The sequence below is a fragment of the Aythya ferina genome (assembly GCF_964211825.1).
Source record: "Aythya ferina genome assembly, chromosome: 11".
Classification (NCBI taxonomy): domain Eukaryota; kingdom Metazoa; phylum Chordata; class Aves; order Anseriformes; family Anatidae; genus Aythya; species Aythya ferina.
In genome coordinates this window covers 17,976,805-17,993,586 of record NC_140307.1, presented here as the reverse complement: position 1 = coordinate 17,993,586, position 16,782 = coordinate 17,976,805, and the positions used below count along the sequence as shown (strand labels likewise).

General features: G+C 37.7%; 1 protein-coding gene across 6 annotated transcripts in view; it reads left to right on the top strand.

The window, feature by feature from the left end:
• Nucleotides 1-3,387, top strand: part of CGNL1 (cingulin like 1) — a 68,397-nt gene extending 65,010 nt beyond the window's left edge. For 5 of the 6 annotated variants that reach the window (XM_084532337.1, XM_084532341.1, XM_084532343.1 and 2 more), the window contains one exon: nt 254-3,387. In XM_084532337.1, coding sequence (XP_084388463.1) covers nt 254-395 — 142 coding nt within the window. In that variant the 3' untranslated portion in view covers nt 396-3,387. The remainder of the gene's footprint in view (nt 1-253) is intronic. The other variant, XM_084532336.1, reaches the window with a different exon arrangement.
• Nucleotides 3,388-16,782: the final 13,395 nt, after the last annotated feature.

Below are 16,782 nucleotides of genomic sequence, written 5' to 3'. Positions count from 1 at the left end.
GCAAAGCGTACAGTTTCCCCTAGCTGTGAGTTTAGTTAGACTTGCTTGAAAATATGATTGACTGATCTTCATTCTCTTGCATGTTTCTTTTTATGTAAGACATGGTCTATGTTAAACTGCCTTTATAAGAGCACAAGTCTCTGACATCCTTTAAAAAAAGCAAACACTACCTGTCAATGTTATGTGCTTTGCAAAAGTATTCTGCATACAGATGTGCAGTTTAATAGCACAGGTGTGTGTATTTTTGTTTCAGTAGACGAAAGAAGTCACCAAGTAAAATGCTGACTGATTTTGATGATGATGACGATGATGATGAGTTCAGCACGGATGGCGATAGTCTCTGTGAAGTGCCTTCAGGAAATAACTTTTCAAAAGATGATGACACAATAAACTAAACTATTGAATCTATGATTCCTTGAAACTGGTGGAAGAATAACCTAAATTATCAAGAAACTGAATATTCTAGAAGCCAAATACCATAAAGGGATGTAAGACCTGCAAATTTAATGTTTCCATTCATACTGTGCCATTTTCTTATTTAGATATCCTCTGTTTATTATAGAAAACAGGATTGCATTATAAAACAGCTATAAAACTTGGTTATATATAACTACTACTGAAAACACGGGGATAATGTTTCACATTGGAAATGTGATTTTGCTAAAATTTGGTTTAAGTAAAGAGCCATTTGAAAGTAATTTAAAATTAGCTTGTAGTTATTAAAATATTTTCCCCTAAAATTAAAGAAGCCACAGACAATTGTTTAGTAATTGTAAGTACAAAGGAATGATGTATAGAATGTAAATATTTTAAATCTGATCTTTTTATTGACTACTTTAGTACTACTTTGTAAAGCTTCAAAAATTATATAAATCAGTTTCATATGTAAAATATCTAAATGTATACTGAATATTATATTTGGGTTTTAACAAAACAAAAAGAAAAAGAATATATTTTTGTGCATTACAGAGCAGATTCACTGTTCCTGAGCCAGGAAGTACATTCTAATTTTAAAAACAGTGCAAGTTTTATTGTGTATGTGTTAAGATCAAGTGCTAATTCTGCCTGTTGACTTTAAAGGGGCCATCACATGTGCATGACAAGTGAGGCTTGCCTACTACTTTCTTGTAAGCTGTCTGGGAAGCTTTCTGTCCATATGAGGGAGGGATGAGAATGAAGTCAGTTACTACTTGGCATTTTTCATTTCCTGAAATGGACTCCATGCTGCAAGGGGCGCACAGGACTGTATGCCTGCTCATTTGAGGGCACAAGGACAGGCTAATCTTAAAGACTCTGGGGAGTCCTACAAGAAATTGCATCCAGGAAACAAAAGTATGTAATCTGATTTTTCTTTCTAACCTGTTCTTGAGCATCTATTTGTAACGTATTGCAATGTATGGCCATGTATGCAGATACATATTAGTATTTCAATTTATAGAAATATCTGCATTTTGGATGATCCATCTGTTGAACAAACTGTGGGAAATTAAAAAAAAAAAAAAGCATCGCAGATTTAATTTTAAAAGCACTTTCCATTTTATTGCTAAAAATATTTTTGTTGTTTATCTTACATCATTTTTGCTCCTTTGCAAAATATAATTTTAAGGAAAGGCACTGCGATGTTATTTTATTAATAAACCATAGCTATGTTCCCTCTTGTTATTAGTATTGGTCCCCAGTTACATATAACTGAACACTTTTTCAGTGAATGTGCCCACTATTAGTTATTGTAACTGTAAAAATATTTAACCTGGTGTTCCTGGGAGCTTCCATTACTCCCACAGCAGTATCTACTGAAGAGGACAAATTTAACAGCTCTGAAAGTAAGGCAGATAACCTTGCTTAAGGCAAAAGTTCTGACAATGGAGCATCCATTTTCATATGATTATGTGAAATGAAACTCCTGCCTGGCAGATCAGAAATATATTCATACACAGCAGATTACAGACTCTGTTGCCATATAATTCCCTTCAAATTGATTTTGATGGATTGAGATATATGGGAACTAACAGGAACTGAGTAGTTATGGTTGTGTAATTTTGCTGCAGTATCAGCTTTACTATTTTGGCAAGGTCAAAACAGCTCTTCTTCCAGGAAGATCTGCACTATACTGTATTGACAATCATTGTATAACCTGCTGTGATTTATTTTATGTTTCATTAACATGTTTGTGTAGACTTAACTTTAATCAAGTGATTCTGATTTTCAGTTCTGTTCTGGTACTCTGTCCTAATGTTCATAGATAACTATTATTTCAAACCACTGGGAGAAAATCACATAATATTGCAGCTACCTCCAGTTACACTAAACTGTAAAAGAAAAATTCACTTCAAATAAAGAGTAAGACAGCTCCCGCTGTTCTTTGTATGGTACATTTAGCTCAATATGACAACTGAATTTCATATGGAAGATGTGTAAGTTTAAAATAGAACAAGAATATAATTATCTGAGAAACACTAATGCTCTTGAAAGGGTTTCAGGAGAGATCCTGCCTGTTACACCTTGCCACTCCCTGCTATGTCATCATCAAAAGAACTGTCCTTTGCTTTTTCCTTTAGACTTGGAAATGGCATTTCCTCTAATGATATGCCTAAAATCAAAGAAAATTTTAAAACATTGGAAAGGGCATTTCAACTCATTCACAAAAAAAAAATAAATCTCTTGTTCTGTTTCAATACATGATGCTCTCTGAAGTGGATCCCATTGGTAATTTGGGCTGGTTTATTTAAAGAGTCTTTCCAAGGAAGTCAGACAATCCTACTGTATTCTGTTCTGGAAGTTATGCTTTGTCACCTCTGTATTTGAAGTGCCTTTTTTTACTTGTCAGATCATTTGTTACCAAAATACAGCTACTATCATCCATTCACTGACCTGCATTTTGTGTATGATAAACATTGTAGCTATGGTCAGGACAGGGTCTTGATCTTGATTGCTACAAAAAGTATTAGTTATAGTTCAAGGAAGTGTGTTTTATTCAGTTCATCTCATGGCAGTTTTTGATCAAAATCATCAAGGCTCTTGAACCATAAAAGCTGGAAATAGGAGAATATGTGAAGAACCATGGATTTGAAACAGTTCCTAGAACACTGTACAACATCAGAACTTTTGGTGTATTACAAAATAATTACTTGAATTATTAGCTGTAATAATCTTTGACAATACCATAGTATCTTATAACGAACAGACCTAAGCCTGATCATTTTTGATGTGAACCTAACTTGATGCCTGATACAGTGAATACTTCTCTTTCAAGTGTAAGTAATCTGTGATGAGCATTGCACATTGTGTCCTCTGTGGAATTAATGGCCTTTCATATCCCACTGAGATTATGACTACTAGTATGTGGTGAGAGAGAAACCTCCTATAAAAATATTTCCTCCCATTAAAGTTCTATTCTGCCTGCGTGAATTCTGGATGTTGGACTATGGTAGGCCTAGAAAAGCATGAGGCTCTACTTTTGTAGTTTGGAGAATAGTTGACTTCTACAGGAGTGTTTTTTTTTGTTTTAAGTCACTAGAATTTAACAACTGCTCCAAGACCTTTCAGTGGCAATTGATATACAATGCAAAATATGTAAATGCAAAACCAAAGAAGCAAACAAAATTATTCTGCCCTCCACAAACTTTTTACTCGCTATCCAAGTAATGAAATCAAGGGTATTCTTCATGTGTAATGGATTTTTAGTGCCTTTGAATTTGGAAGTCATCTCTTTTCATTAAAGAATTAAGGTTTTTTTGAGATTGTCTCTTTTTCTTGTATGGAAAAAGAAAAAGGAAAAAGTCTTCTTCCTCATGCTGTCCTCTGTACCTGCTTTCCTGCGTCTCACCTGATTTAAGGAAAACCCTATACTGTACAAATCCTTTCATAATTCAACGTTATTAGTTGCTTTTGGTGGTTCAATTATCAGGCAGTCGTCTGTCCTGTACAATCTCCCGGTGATGAGACTATAACTTGTTGATTAATCTGCCTTATTCTTCTGATTTATACTCATTCTTTTCAACTTCCTTTTTTCCTAGATAAATAATCTGTTCTGATTTACAACTGATTTTCTAAACTACTCTAAAAGCCATGTGCATTCCTCATTTTTTACAGACCAGCTGTATGCTTTGCTGAGTGAGCTACGCAGTGCAGTAGTTGCAGCGTTTTGGCCTTTTCTGCTTTACACAACATATTTCAGTAATTAAATGTTGATGCTTTTAGCTTATTGAAGCTTTTTTGATCCTGCGACTGAAGCAACACATTTCAGCTGCTTCATTTCTACCAACTGCAGCTATCAAGTAACACTGCAGAATATTCAAAGACTTTGCTGAAAGAGCAACATTCTGTAGAGATTGTTGGGGTTTTACACATTTAAGTTGTTCTTATTTGTAAAAGGGGCTGATTAGGTAATATGTTTGACCTACCTACCCAACTGTGATATAGTGGGGAAAACTTGTTTGTTATTTCAAAACTTATTCCTGAGAACTGGGTTATTGAGAAAAAGATACAGAAATGTTAACAGGAAGGTTTTTAATAGTAGATGTTTTTTTCTTAACGTGTAAGAAAGGAAGCACTTAGGAGAAGAAAGGGAGTAAATTTCAACAGACAAGGTCAAGGGCAGTAGCAAACTGGGCTCACCTACCTCCACAGAAGTGTGACAGCTCTTTACTGCTTAGTACCAGTGAACTTCATGTGAGGTCAGCAAGGGTCTGTGTGCATTGTGTAAGAGGAAACATCCAATCTTTTCTCTACTTCTAACAACAATTTGCTGTTTTATTCAGATTCTGAAGCTTTATGACATTAGCAGAAAAACAGGCAAGGAATAAAAATGAGTTAAATTCTGAGCACAGGTGGATGATGAAAGTTTAAGGTCTCCAAGTTGCCAACAGGAAACAGTAGGAACACTTGCGGGCAAGTGCAGAGAAGGGACTCACTACAGGTAACGAGTTTTTTCTATGCTTTCTCTACACTTCTCTTTCTTCAGCAGCTTTGTGAATAATGATATAGCTATGTAACCCCATATATATATATACATGTGTGTATATATATATGTATATGTATATATGTATACATATATATATATATTTGCTAGCATCAAGCAGTTATTTTATTTAGTTGCATGCAGTCTGAATAGGATGAAACCTAACAACAGCATAATGTGAAATAGAGGAGAAAATATAGATGGTGAAAAAGATCAATGCAAGATGCAGTTCTGGTCCGTTGGATTTTGACTTTCCATTTACTCCCTTTAAAAAAAAAAATGGTACTAGAAATAAATCACTTAAGCCAACGTAAACCAACAGATACCTAACAAGTTGGATGGATATAAGATTTTATTTCCAGGGAAAACCCTGTGAAGTTTCAAGATTAAGGGACTGTAGGGAGTGTACTGACGTATCGTTAGGAAATATCTATTTCCTGTATGCCTTTGCAGTAAAGATTCTCAAGAAAGTACAGGTAAGTTGAATGATAGTGCTGAAAACAGAGCAGCATTTTTTTTTTTTTTTACCTATGTGTATATTTCTGTGGATTCACTGTTAACGGAGACTGATTAACTGCATACTGCTGTGCAGTGTGGGTATTTCTGCAAAGCAGAACTCCTTCAGACCTTGGGAAGCTGAGGTGCCTGCCACTATCAGAAGCACCTAATTTGCACAGTTCTCTTTGTATCTTATCTTTTTTTTTTTTTTTTTTTTTCAAAAAGAAATTGTATGTGTAATTCTGTGCTTTTTCTTGAGTTTGGCTTTTGTTTGAAGATGGATGTGTTTCCTGCTTTGCTTTTCTGGGCAAGGTAAGGAAAGCATTGCTGCCCTTGAAGTGGAAAGAAAAAGGAGACCGTTTGGGACTCAGCCCTCTGAAACTCAGTCTGTGCCAGAAATGAGCATTAACTTTTCTAGAAAGCAGTTCTACTCTGCGTATGAGAGTTGAGATGTTGATTAAAAATTCACTTAACAGACCCACAGAGTTAGCTATCCTCAGCTCAGGCTGGCCTTTGTTTTCCTGGGAGATAAGAACTGAGAACTAGAACTCAACTTGAGTGAAGTTGCCAGCATGTGATTTCTGTACTATAGATGAGATTGAGCTTGGTATACTTTTAATTTTGTTCTTCGAGTCTTTTGGTTAAAGTAGAGCAAATCCTGTTTAAGTAAAAAGGACTAATTGCATATACATGTAAACAGCTGTAGCATGCAAAAGCAAATGCATACATACATACTGAAGGCAGAGAGCTAGGTGTGCATCTCTGCGAGTGCTGTATCAGTTGTTTTGGTGCCTGCTTGCAATTCAGTAGCTACTGTCACACTACAGTTAGTATAAATCCTTTCTGGGGAAGAGCACTTTTAGCCAAGGCAGATTCTTGGATATTGTGTATGTAAAAGAGTCCCAACAATCCTCTTCATTTGTCTTTCAAATACTTATCAAAAGGAAAAGAAAGGAAGCTGAACCGTCCAGAAAAGACAGCATAGTTTAACAGTTGGGGTGGAACACTGGGAGCCAGGAGGATTTTGGTTTCTAATCAATTCGAGCTGCTGGTTCACTGGTTCACACTTTGACCTCTTTGTATTTTTGTAAACATGCCTAGAAGATGACACACAACAGTCGATCTCCTTGAAAACTTTATGCTGTGTTTAGGTTGAAGCTTCATGGATAAAAATATTAGGAGGAAATGCCAAGAATCTTATTGTTCAGTGAATCTGATTTTCCAGCAAATCGGCTTGCTGTGCTGTTTAGCCCTTTGCCCTGTGGACTCTTATGCTGCAATGCTCCCTAAGTAGGGAACTATATCACTTGCCACACATTTGAGACTGAAGGTCTTCTTGTGCTGGCTGTGCAAAAACCAGCAGGATCTGTGGAATGTCTTTGCTGCAGAGGTAAAGCCCTACGTCTAGATTTCCTTGCTTTAGGGGCAGTTTCAAGTTTGTTTTTCTTCAAACAAAAACAAAATGGTTTATTGTGTTACAGGCAGAATGGTTATGAAAAGAGGGAAGGAAAAAATAAAGTAAGTCTAATAAAATGATGTAAAAGCTGTAACCTTAGCCAACCAAAGCAAGGATGCTTCCTGAATTGAGCTATGTTTACTTTAAACACAGCTTACTGTGCCATGTTATTTCAGTACATATTGTGTGTGGTATCCAGCTATTTTAACGATAAGATCAGATTCACAATTCAGATCAAAATATCTCTCCCAGCTGTGAACTTCTTAAGCATTGCTAAGAGTCACAATGGAAGGCTGTGGTCTATGTGGTGCTATATGACTATGCACACAGATAAATATTTGTCAGGACGTCCAAGACAGCCTGAGCCTCCTCAAAAGCTCGAGCCTCCTCTAAAGATCAGGAGAACTCATATCGTCAGTTCACCTGGCATCCTTTGGCTATGAAACTTTTTCAAATGGACTTAATTTAACAAGCACAGTGGGACAGTGGGATAAGCAGAGAAGAGAAAAGAATGAGTAAGAAATAGGGCCACTACAGCCCCTACCCATATGAGGGGAAGGGAGTCTATACAGGTGTGTGCCCAATAAATCTCCTGTATGCATGCTATGGTATATCAACCACCTTTCCCCTGAATTTCCCCTGCTTCTTGCTAGATTCTCTGCTAAGAAAGTGACCGATAGTGGCATTGGGAAATACCTACTCATGAAGCTAGAGTCCTTCATATCCTCTCTGCAGGAGAAAGGTAACTAAGTTTGCACATATATAACAGACCAGCTCAATATGCTTACAGACTCAACTATTTGTTTTTAAAATGAGACAGTTGCCATTTAAAGACAAGTATATATCAATAAGTGTGTTTGCAATAGGTTCCATGAAGGCATTGTTTCAAAGACAAAACTGGCTTTTCATCAGACTTGCCCCCATTTCATGGCAGGAATCTTGACTACACGTATAGGATTTTATTTTACTTAGGCTTTTAGCTTGTGTCCACATGTGAAATGAGAGGCAGGCAGTATCTGTGATCCAGCCTGACATCAGAGCAGTAGTACTGGAGATGTCCTGATGCACTGTGGGTATGGCCTTAAGCACCTACCATTCAGCTTGTTTGAGCAAAATAATGAGCTTTTTGTAGTCATGTAACTACCACTTACCTAGCCTCTTGTTGCAATATGTTTGTATTCACCTGGAGGAATTTTACTGCAGAGCTTCAGCAGCGCTGTTTCCAAGAAGTCATGTGCTTATGACATAAGCCTCAGGATCCCATATGTAAACTGCAGCATCTGTTGATGTCTGTGTGCCATCAAATGAAGGATATTAACAGTTTTATTTGAAGGGTAGGGGGTAGTGCAGGTGGCAGAAGGCAAGTGAGCACCTGGAAGCCCAGTGGGGCAGGAAGTCTGCCTAGATTTGTTTTGTACAGTGTCAGGCCTACCACGCAGGATGAGTAACTCCTGGGTAGAGTAGGTCTACCTGCTGAGTAATTAAACCCCTACCTCCTACACCTGCTTAGCCGGGAACATCAGACTGATTTCACAAACTCCTATAAATCTTGCAGTTTTAGTTTTTCTTCTCAAGAGCATAAGGATACCAACTAGCCACGGGACGTACTGGTGATACCTATGACACAAACTGCAAGTGCACTTTCCCAAAGCATACAGGCAGTGATGTGCTGCTGATCACAACCTGAGTGTGCACAGCTGTTTGCTGCCCCAGACCACCTGTAAGGCCCTTCGAGAACACTGCAGCAGTGCAGAGAATCACATAAAAGCAGCACATTTATAGCTCTGATTGGCACTTTATCTAGTCAGTGCAATGGTTCTCATCACATTTATAACTTCTACAAATTTAGAAATAATATGGAGGAAAAAAGGGAGGTTGGTACTCATTAACTTTGCTGCTCCTCTGAAACTTTTCATTGCTCAGCAGAGATTGACATTCTTGGCTCTTGAGAAAAATGAAACAAAACGCCACAGAACAGGGAAAGTTTCGATGTAAGTTTTCCAGAGAGAAGTCTTAAACATGGGAACTGCAGTCAAGACTGCAAGATGCTTCAGATGAATTGTTCTCATCAACAAGGAGAGGAGCCATAAACCTCAGAGGAAAGGAAGCTGAGAGTAGGGGAGCACACCCCGCAGGTGGCAGCAGAGAGCAGGCAGTAATAGTCCCAAACGTCCTGCCAATGCAAATCTTAATCCCAGTTTGTAGGTATATTTTAATACATCATGAATTGTATTTAATGACATAATGCACTCTCTGCACTGTGACTGTATGCATTTACCAAAATACAGGATTTTGTTGCAAAGAATCTCACGCTTGGATCCGTGATGCTGGTGACCACTACCAGCGGCAGTCATAATTTGCCCAGTGGCACTGCTGCCTTATTTTGTTGCTGACATCCTTCAGTATAATGAGGTGGTAAAAGTCATCCCTTAGCACTGTTAAGCAGCTAGGAAGTCCTGCTGTGACTGTCATTCCAGATGAGGTATTGCATCCTCTTTGATGACTTCTGTTAATTATGGTCTAATAGTATAAACTAGCTCATGTGGAGCTGACTGTTATACTCCCTCTGCAAAGAGGGTTCATATATAAATGAACCTGAAGGAGGTCTAGAGAAGCTGAAGTGTATGTTGAAGCTCAGGAAACTTGCGATTGAACTCCAGCCATAGCACAGATTTCTTGCAAGCTGGAGGATATTATTTAATAATCTTCCTTGGATATTTAACATTCTCTTTGGTTATCAATTCTCCACCAATGTAGCACAGGACAGAACAAAGCCAGGCTGCCATTCTGAGAAGTATGCCCTACAGAAAGTGATCTGCTCAACAACGATCCTTTTCAGTAAATAACTATAGTCAAAATAGCATTTAAGATATTAAGGTGTGTGAAGTGACTAAAGTGAAAAGGGGTGTGATGCTTTCCTATAAAAGTGCTGCTGCTGTAAGAAGTACTCAAATATACTATTGCATCACTAGAACAGATTCACAGAAAACTGATGACAGTCCCGGGTCTGGAGAACTTAATTTGAAGAGCACCTGGATATACTGAACTTGTTCAGAGGTTTGTATTATGTGATGACATTATGTGATGTGAAGGACAGAAAGTGCATTGATCAACATCTACTCTACTCTGTCTTGTAACACTGACAAGGAGACAATCACTAGAAGGGAGTAAGGAATGTCAAACAAAAGCCTACTTTAGTAGGCTTTTCTAAACCTGTAGTTCAGAAAGTAAGCTAATTTGTAATGATTAGAAATCCAGGGAAATATTTGGAGGGAATGCGAAGGTAATTAATATCTGTCTCTTGTGGAGTTCTTACATCTCTCTCTCTGAAACAGGAAATCCTGGCCACTGACAAGTTCGACAGCTCTGATGCAGTCTGAGCATCTGTACTACTCTGTATAACAGCAAATGATGATCTGAGAGATGATGTGAGGTAGTTAGTGACCAGAATTTCTCGGAAACTGAGTTGTCTTTTGCCTCAACACTTCAAGGTACTTTCAAACAATGATTTCCAGTATCACTTTAGATCTGAGTACATTCCATCTAACTTCAGGCACTGACCTAGAAAGGTATCAGCAAAGTAATAAAAGTATGAGTAGATGTGTTTGAGCTTTTGTTAGGGGATATTTTTTTGTGACCCTTCTCAGAAGTTTCCCCCTTTTTCATCTGACACAACACGATCCTAGTATCTCTCCCTTTCACAGAAACCAAGACCTGTTTGATGTTTGTTTACTGGGATATGGATCAACACCAGTGACCAGTCCATTTGCAAAGATACTGCTTGTGATGTGCAGAACATGACCTCTGCAGGCTAGTGAATTTTGAGGGGTCGCCATTTCACTGTGTGGACCGTAAAAGTTATTCCACTTTTCTAGAATTCACACAAAACAGTAATGAACTGTGGTGAAATGAGTATGATTTATTTACAGGTTTTACACTAGCCATGTCATCAGGAATTTGTCATGTTTAATAGGTGATTGAGATCACAGTTTCTACTTGAACAGGTTCCCCTGTTTGTATCATGGAGTTCTGTACAAAATCATGCTCTTCTTGTCCAAAGGAAAACTCAGAATTTCCACAAAGCTAAAACCTAATCTTTTTTGAAGATTTTACATTAAAATGATCAGATGGTGTTGACCAAAAGACGGCTAAATTTTCAGTCAAAGCAATTACAAATGTCTAGACCATGTCTGGCTACAGAAACACTGGAATTCCAAATTATATCTACATAACAGGGTAAGTCATTGCACTATAACCTTTGTGTTGATGTTGCAAAGTTGTTGCTGGTACCAAATTAGGGTAACTTAAAGGTAGACAAGAAAACTGACCTGTATATTTCAGCTATTTCTGGTACTATCAGACAAAGAGCAATCCAACCAGAGGCTGAAAATCTTGCAGAGAACTTGATGGAATCTGGAAAATACACCGAGCACGTGTGGTATTAGTAGAAAAATAATAAACTACATCAGCCAGAAAAGGTTAAAAACTGAAGACTTTGTATAGGTTCTGTAGATCAGGGAAATGAAAGACAATTGACCTGTGCCAGCACAAGTAGATTCCAAATTATCTTAAAACTATGTGGTTGTCAATATATGCTCAAGGAGGCTCTGAAACTGGGCTAATAGGAAGTAAATGAAATAAAACAGCAACAACCACCAAACTTACTTCAGATATCCTTAGTGTTGATGTTAGTCTGTACCTGTTTGTGCTTGTCCTGCACTGCAAAAATCCACCCTAGGGATGAGGAAGTTAATGTCAGGTTCCAACTGGGGTCAAAACTTCAGCCAAATATCCAATTATGTGTTCCAACTTGCTATTTTTCTAGGTCCCTCTGTTGCTATCAAAGGATCGCCTTTATACTAAAATGATTCTAAATCTCGGGGTGAGATGCTGTTTATAGTTACAACAGATTTATATAGAGAAGTTATTGTATTATACAGGAAGGTTTTGACAACCATTGTAGTACCCCAAAAATGTTCTTTATATATTCATCTTCAGTTGTGGTTTATGAACACATTGGCTGCTGTCCCCTATCATGAGTCAAGGAAAAGAAAACACTATTTTATTGAGAAACCTGTTTCAACATTGTCACCTTAAGGACGGGGACAGAAATGCTCAGTGGGCCTACAATTCTAGAGTTTGTTTCAACCACTTTTGTCTAATGGTTAATTCTACAGGATCTTTTTGTTTAAATATATTCAACAGAACACCAAACGTATATTAACAGAAGAGAACCCCAAAATTCATAGAGATACTATAACTCCAGTAATATGTGAAGTTGGAAATGTACCAAAATTCTTTCTTAAGAGCCTGCTAGCTTGTCTGCAGTCAGAATATTTTGGTGTATTTTGCATTCTAACACTTTAGCAAAAGTAAAGTGTTTGTCATAGGACAGCTGATTGAAGATGATTTCTGGTGTTTGTTACCTTCCCCTATAAGGTTTGCTCAAATAAACCAAGCTAGAAAATAAACAGACAACGGTTCTTTCTATGTATCCAGTATATGCAATTAATGTATTACTTGATTATAGTCTCTGTTCAACATCTGTAGAACTTATTGGGAATTTTGCTATTGACTTTAGAGGCAGGAGGATTGGGCCTGGTGTTACTATTAGTCCTTTGTTAAAAGTTACAAATATAGAAATTTCCAGGGACGGAGTGATGGTCTAACATCCTGTTTTCAATAGCGGACAATTCCCAGTGCCCCTCAGGAAGGCAAATCCCCTCCTCTCTTTCCCCTGCGTAGTCTGAAGTCAGTTGTGTCACAGGAGACTAGTATCAGTCTCTTTATTAATTGCTAGCCATGTAGGTAAACCTTACTGATAACTCGGACTGAATTCATGCTAGGTAGTTCACTGGTTTTGTCTGACCCAAACCTGATCCTGTACATACGTATGTACCTCCTTCCTTCAATACTAGCAACTTCTTTGTTCAGTGACCTGCAATGGCAATGGACCTCCAGGTTAATTATAAAAAGCAATAAGATAGTTCTTTTGTACTACTTTAATTCTATTAACCCACATTAATATCCAGAGCACCTCCGTTTACTTCTGGTTATTATCAGGCAGATGCCTGTAAAAATAAGAGTTAGAAGTAGGGCAATTGTCTTTTAGCGATATTTTGTGTCTTTCTATTCTTGTTCTGTATCAGGGAGAATAGGTGTTCCAGACAGGGCTGTTCTAGGTATTCATTTCTCTCCATACCCCTCTTTTACCCACTTTCTCTGCTTATACTGCAATTCTAAAATCAGCAAGGTTAAGTTGTACTAACTAAAAGATGCAGTTAATCAACTGTTACACATATGACTGTGTATGTGTGTATTAAGAGAAAATAACCTTTGAATTAGACAATTTTAATGGGAAAAGAACACTCCTTGCTGAAGGTGCATTTTGTTATAAATACAGAAACCTTCTAGTGATAGTTTTCCATGCTGAAATACTTCTGTAAAAAGCAAGTGTGCAGCTGGGAGGAATTTAAAGACACCTCTAGAGATATGCCCTTTCTGTTTCTCTCTGCCAGGTGAAGATGAAATTCTGCCTGGGCAAGCTATAGACCAACTCAAGGAGGACTAATAGATTCTCTTGTGTTAGTTATGCAGTCCAGATGGTTTGATAGCTTGTGAAGCTTTCAGGTAACACCTTTGGAAGATTTCCAGAAGTGGGGATGCTGTTCTATTAACCTATAATAATAAACGTCTTGAAATAATCTGGATAGGCCAGAAGTGCAACAAAATGGCTGAGCATGATGAAGTTATGAGAAAGGGAAAGGATAACAATTAATTATGGAAATTCAAATTTCCGGTCAACATTAATCATGCTTTTATAAATACTGTATATCTACAAAACTAAGTATACATGTATATTATTAAAATTAGGTTGGCAAACTTAAAGACTTCATCAGCAGACATGGTTTGAAATCCTTTTACAAAAGCATGGTGGAAGCACTAGAGACAGGGCTCAGGCATTTGAATAGAAAGAGTAAGATAAAATGGAGTTGAGTGATGCAAAGGAGGAGCAGCCTTCCTCAGAGCCTGCAAAGAGTTTGTCGTAATATAGAGTCACTTACTGAGCACTCCTTTCTGCATATTTTTTGCATTTTTCTTCGATACAAGTAGAGGTAAAATGTAGGCCCATTTTGAAATGTGGGGAAATATTTTTGTGGAGATTTCCTCCTTCGAAATCTCCTTATTGAAATAAATTTACAGAGTAAGTCAAAACTCCATGGAAATTAATGGCTTGAGTCATTTGCAAGGTCTTTTGATAGTGTACTCGCTAAGTTTTTGTTTTTGTTTTTGTTTTTTTTTTTTTTTTCTCTGCAGAGAGAAACCTGATAGGAATAAATCCACCGAGGAAACAGTTTAATTTAAGAATAGAAACTTCATTTCTGAATTATGAGCAATCTTGCAAACTAGTTAATTTCCTTTTGTAGACCAGCCTTTGTCACCCAAAAGCCACAGGTTTACTTGGATTTCACATTGTCATCAGACAGGCAGAATGTCAGGAAATCCTGCTGTACTGGTTCAGGTCACTGATACCAGTTTCATCCATTTTAAAGGCTGTAATATTTCTTGAAAGTGACTTCCTGGAATAATTCACATCTCTTGCTCTGTGAACAAGACCCAGAACTATGCTTCTGTCAGCTGCATTCTTGCTAACTAGATGAGGAAAAACGTGCTCTTCCCCCTGAGCTGAAGAGGCCTGAAGAAAGGCAAGAAATCCGAGGAGTGGCCATCCAGACTCACAGATACAGTGTATGACCAAATATATAAGTGGCCAGGTGTGTGAATCCATTTCCTTCCTAAGACTGGGACTCTTGTTAGAGGGGTATTTTCCTGAGTAATATTTAGTCACTGTGATTGAGCTATTAGTAAGTGCCTTTAACTATTTAGTTGTCCCTATATACTCCCTCCTAATAACTTCACCTCAGTTAGGCCCAATGATATCTTCTGTATTAATTATAACTTTACTTCTTTTTTGATTACTATAACGGCTTGTGCGCAGAGGAAAGTAGACAGTTCTTGATGGGATAAAAAAACAATGTCCTTATGCTGTAGATACAGATAGGTCCACTAGAATATTTTTTAGGGCTGGAGGGACCAAAGTTTTCCTGATGATAGTTGCCTGATATCAAGAATCAGTATGATCTGGTATTTTATGGTTAAAACTCCTGCCCTTCCACCTTATTTTCTTTTTACACGATTTCTAATAAACATTTTAGTAGTATTTAGAAAGAAAATAAGAGGATGAGATCTTCGACTTCACAACTTTTATGCATGTGCCAGCTCTGGGTGTGAACAGGCAATGGTTTGCGAAAATCACTAATAATTGCTAAAGCACCATGAGCATCATTCTGAGATGGGGAAAGAGGAATGGAGGCCTTAAACCAGGTCTAAAACCAGGCACAGCCAGACAACGAAGAACTTTTGTAGTATCTGTGCAGGTGCTCAAGAAAATGCCTGTTTGCTTTTATTGATTAGAAAAATATTCCATCATCCTCTGCCCTGAAGTAGGGCTGAAGTCTGCTACTTTTTATTCCAGTCTTCTATCATAAAATGGAACAGAGTGTAGTTTTTCCCCCTTCTTCCTCTTCTGTTTCATTTCCTATGGAGAAATGAAGAACTAAGGCAAAATTTCCCCTTTGCAAGTTGGAAACAAAATATATGTATTGATTTCCTGTCTTTAACACTCTCGGTCCCTGAAACATGTCCATTGCTCTCATCTGTAGAACTTGTACTTCATAGTTTACCTCTGCCTCTAAAATTTACTTGTTTCCTGCCACAATAACAGTACTAAAAAAAAAATAATAACCTTTTGGAAGAGATCTATCATTTGATATCATCTCTAGGGAGTGGAATAGTTTTAAAAGCAACTACCCAACAATATAACTGTGGTGCTAATGGTGGGCGTGCCTGTTTTTTGCTCTCCTACCTACCTTAACCAGTTCAATTATATGACCTGGCCGAGTCACACCCCTGCATGAGCAATGCTGCTACTCCTATGCTGCATTATTTTTACGTGATGTTTATATTGAACTGTCCTGCTTGCATAGCATAGGCTGACTAAAACAAAGCCTACTGCTGAAGGAAGAATGACAGGCTTCTAGAACTGCGTATCTATCTCAGGGCACATTGCAATGGGCTGTGACCATATGCTAACTGAACAGGAAGCTCATGTGAAAGAGGAAATGGTGAAGATGAATCAAGGGGTGGTACTTCTGCTGAATAAGAACTGAACTGATGCCATACATGCTTCAGCAAAATGGGAGGTGGTGCTACCTAGAGACCAAAGAGTTAGTGACTGAAAAATGTTACCATTACCTTATTAGCTTTGATGGCCAGTTCTGCATTCTTGTCCAGATATGAATTTGAGTGACAAACCCATTCTGTTTTGTCCTTTCTCTCTCTTCTACAGTAAATGGTAGTTACCATTGCCTTGTATTATTTATTTATTGAGCTATCTAGGATTCTGCGAGTTCATTGATACATAGTTGAAAAAGTACTTTGAGAACCTCAGCAGGAAGATGGATTGTAATTCGGAGGTAAGAAAACAACTACAAACAGAAAGCATTAAAAGAAAAACTGTTACTGAAATGATAGTCACTGATTGATGACCAGTAAAAGTGGAATTGAGCTGCTATTGCAGGTAACTCAGGAATTTCTTTTTTGATTTAGTTCAACTGTAACTGAAATAATCACACAAAATGGGTGCTGAAGGCTTTGCAAAATAAAATATATAATTTGCATTTCAAACTCCTGGTGTAAGAATTCCTAATTATAGATGTGTGTATCTGAGATCAGCAGGGGAGGTTCTGAGCTTCTGTAGTAATCCTGTAGTTGCCATGTACTGAGAGTGTTATGTGACAGCAAACAG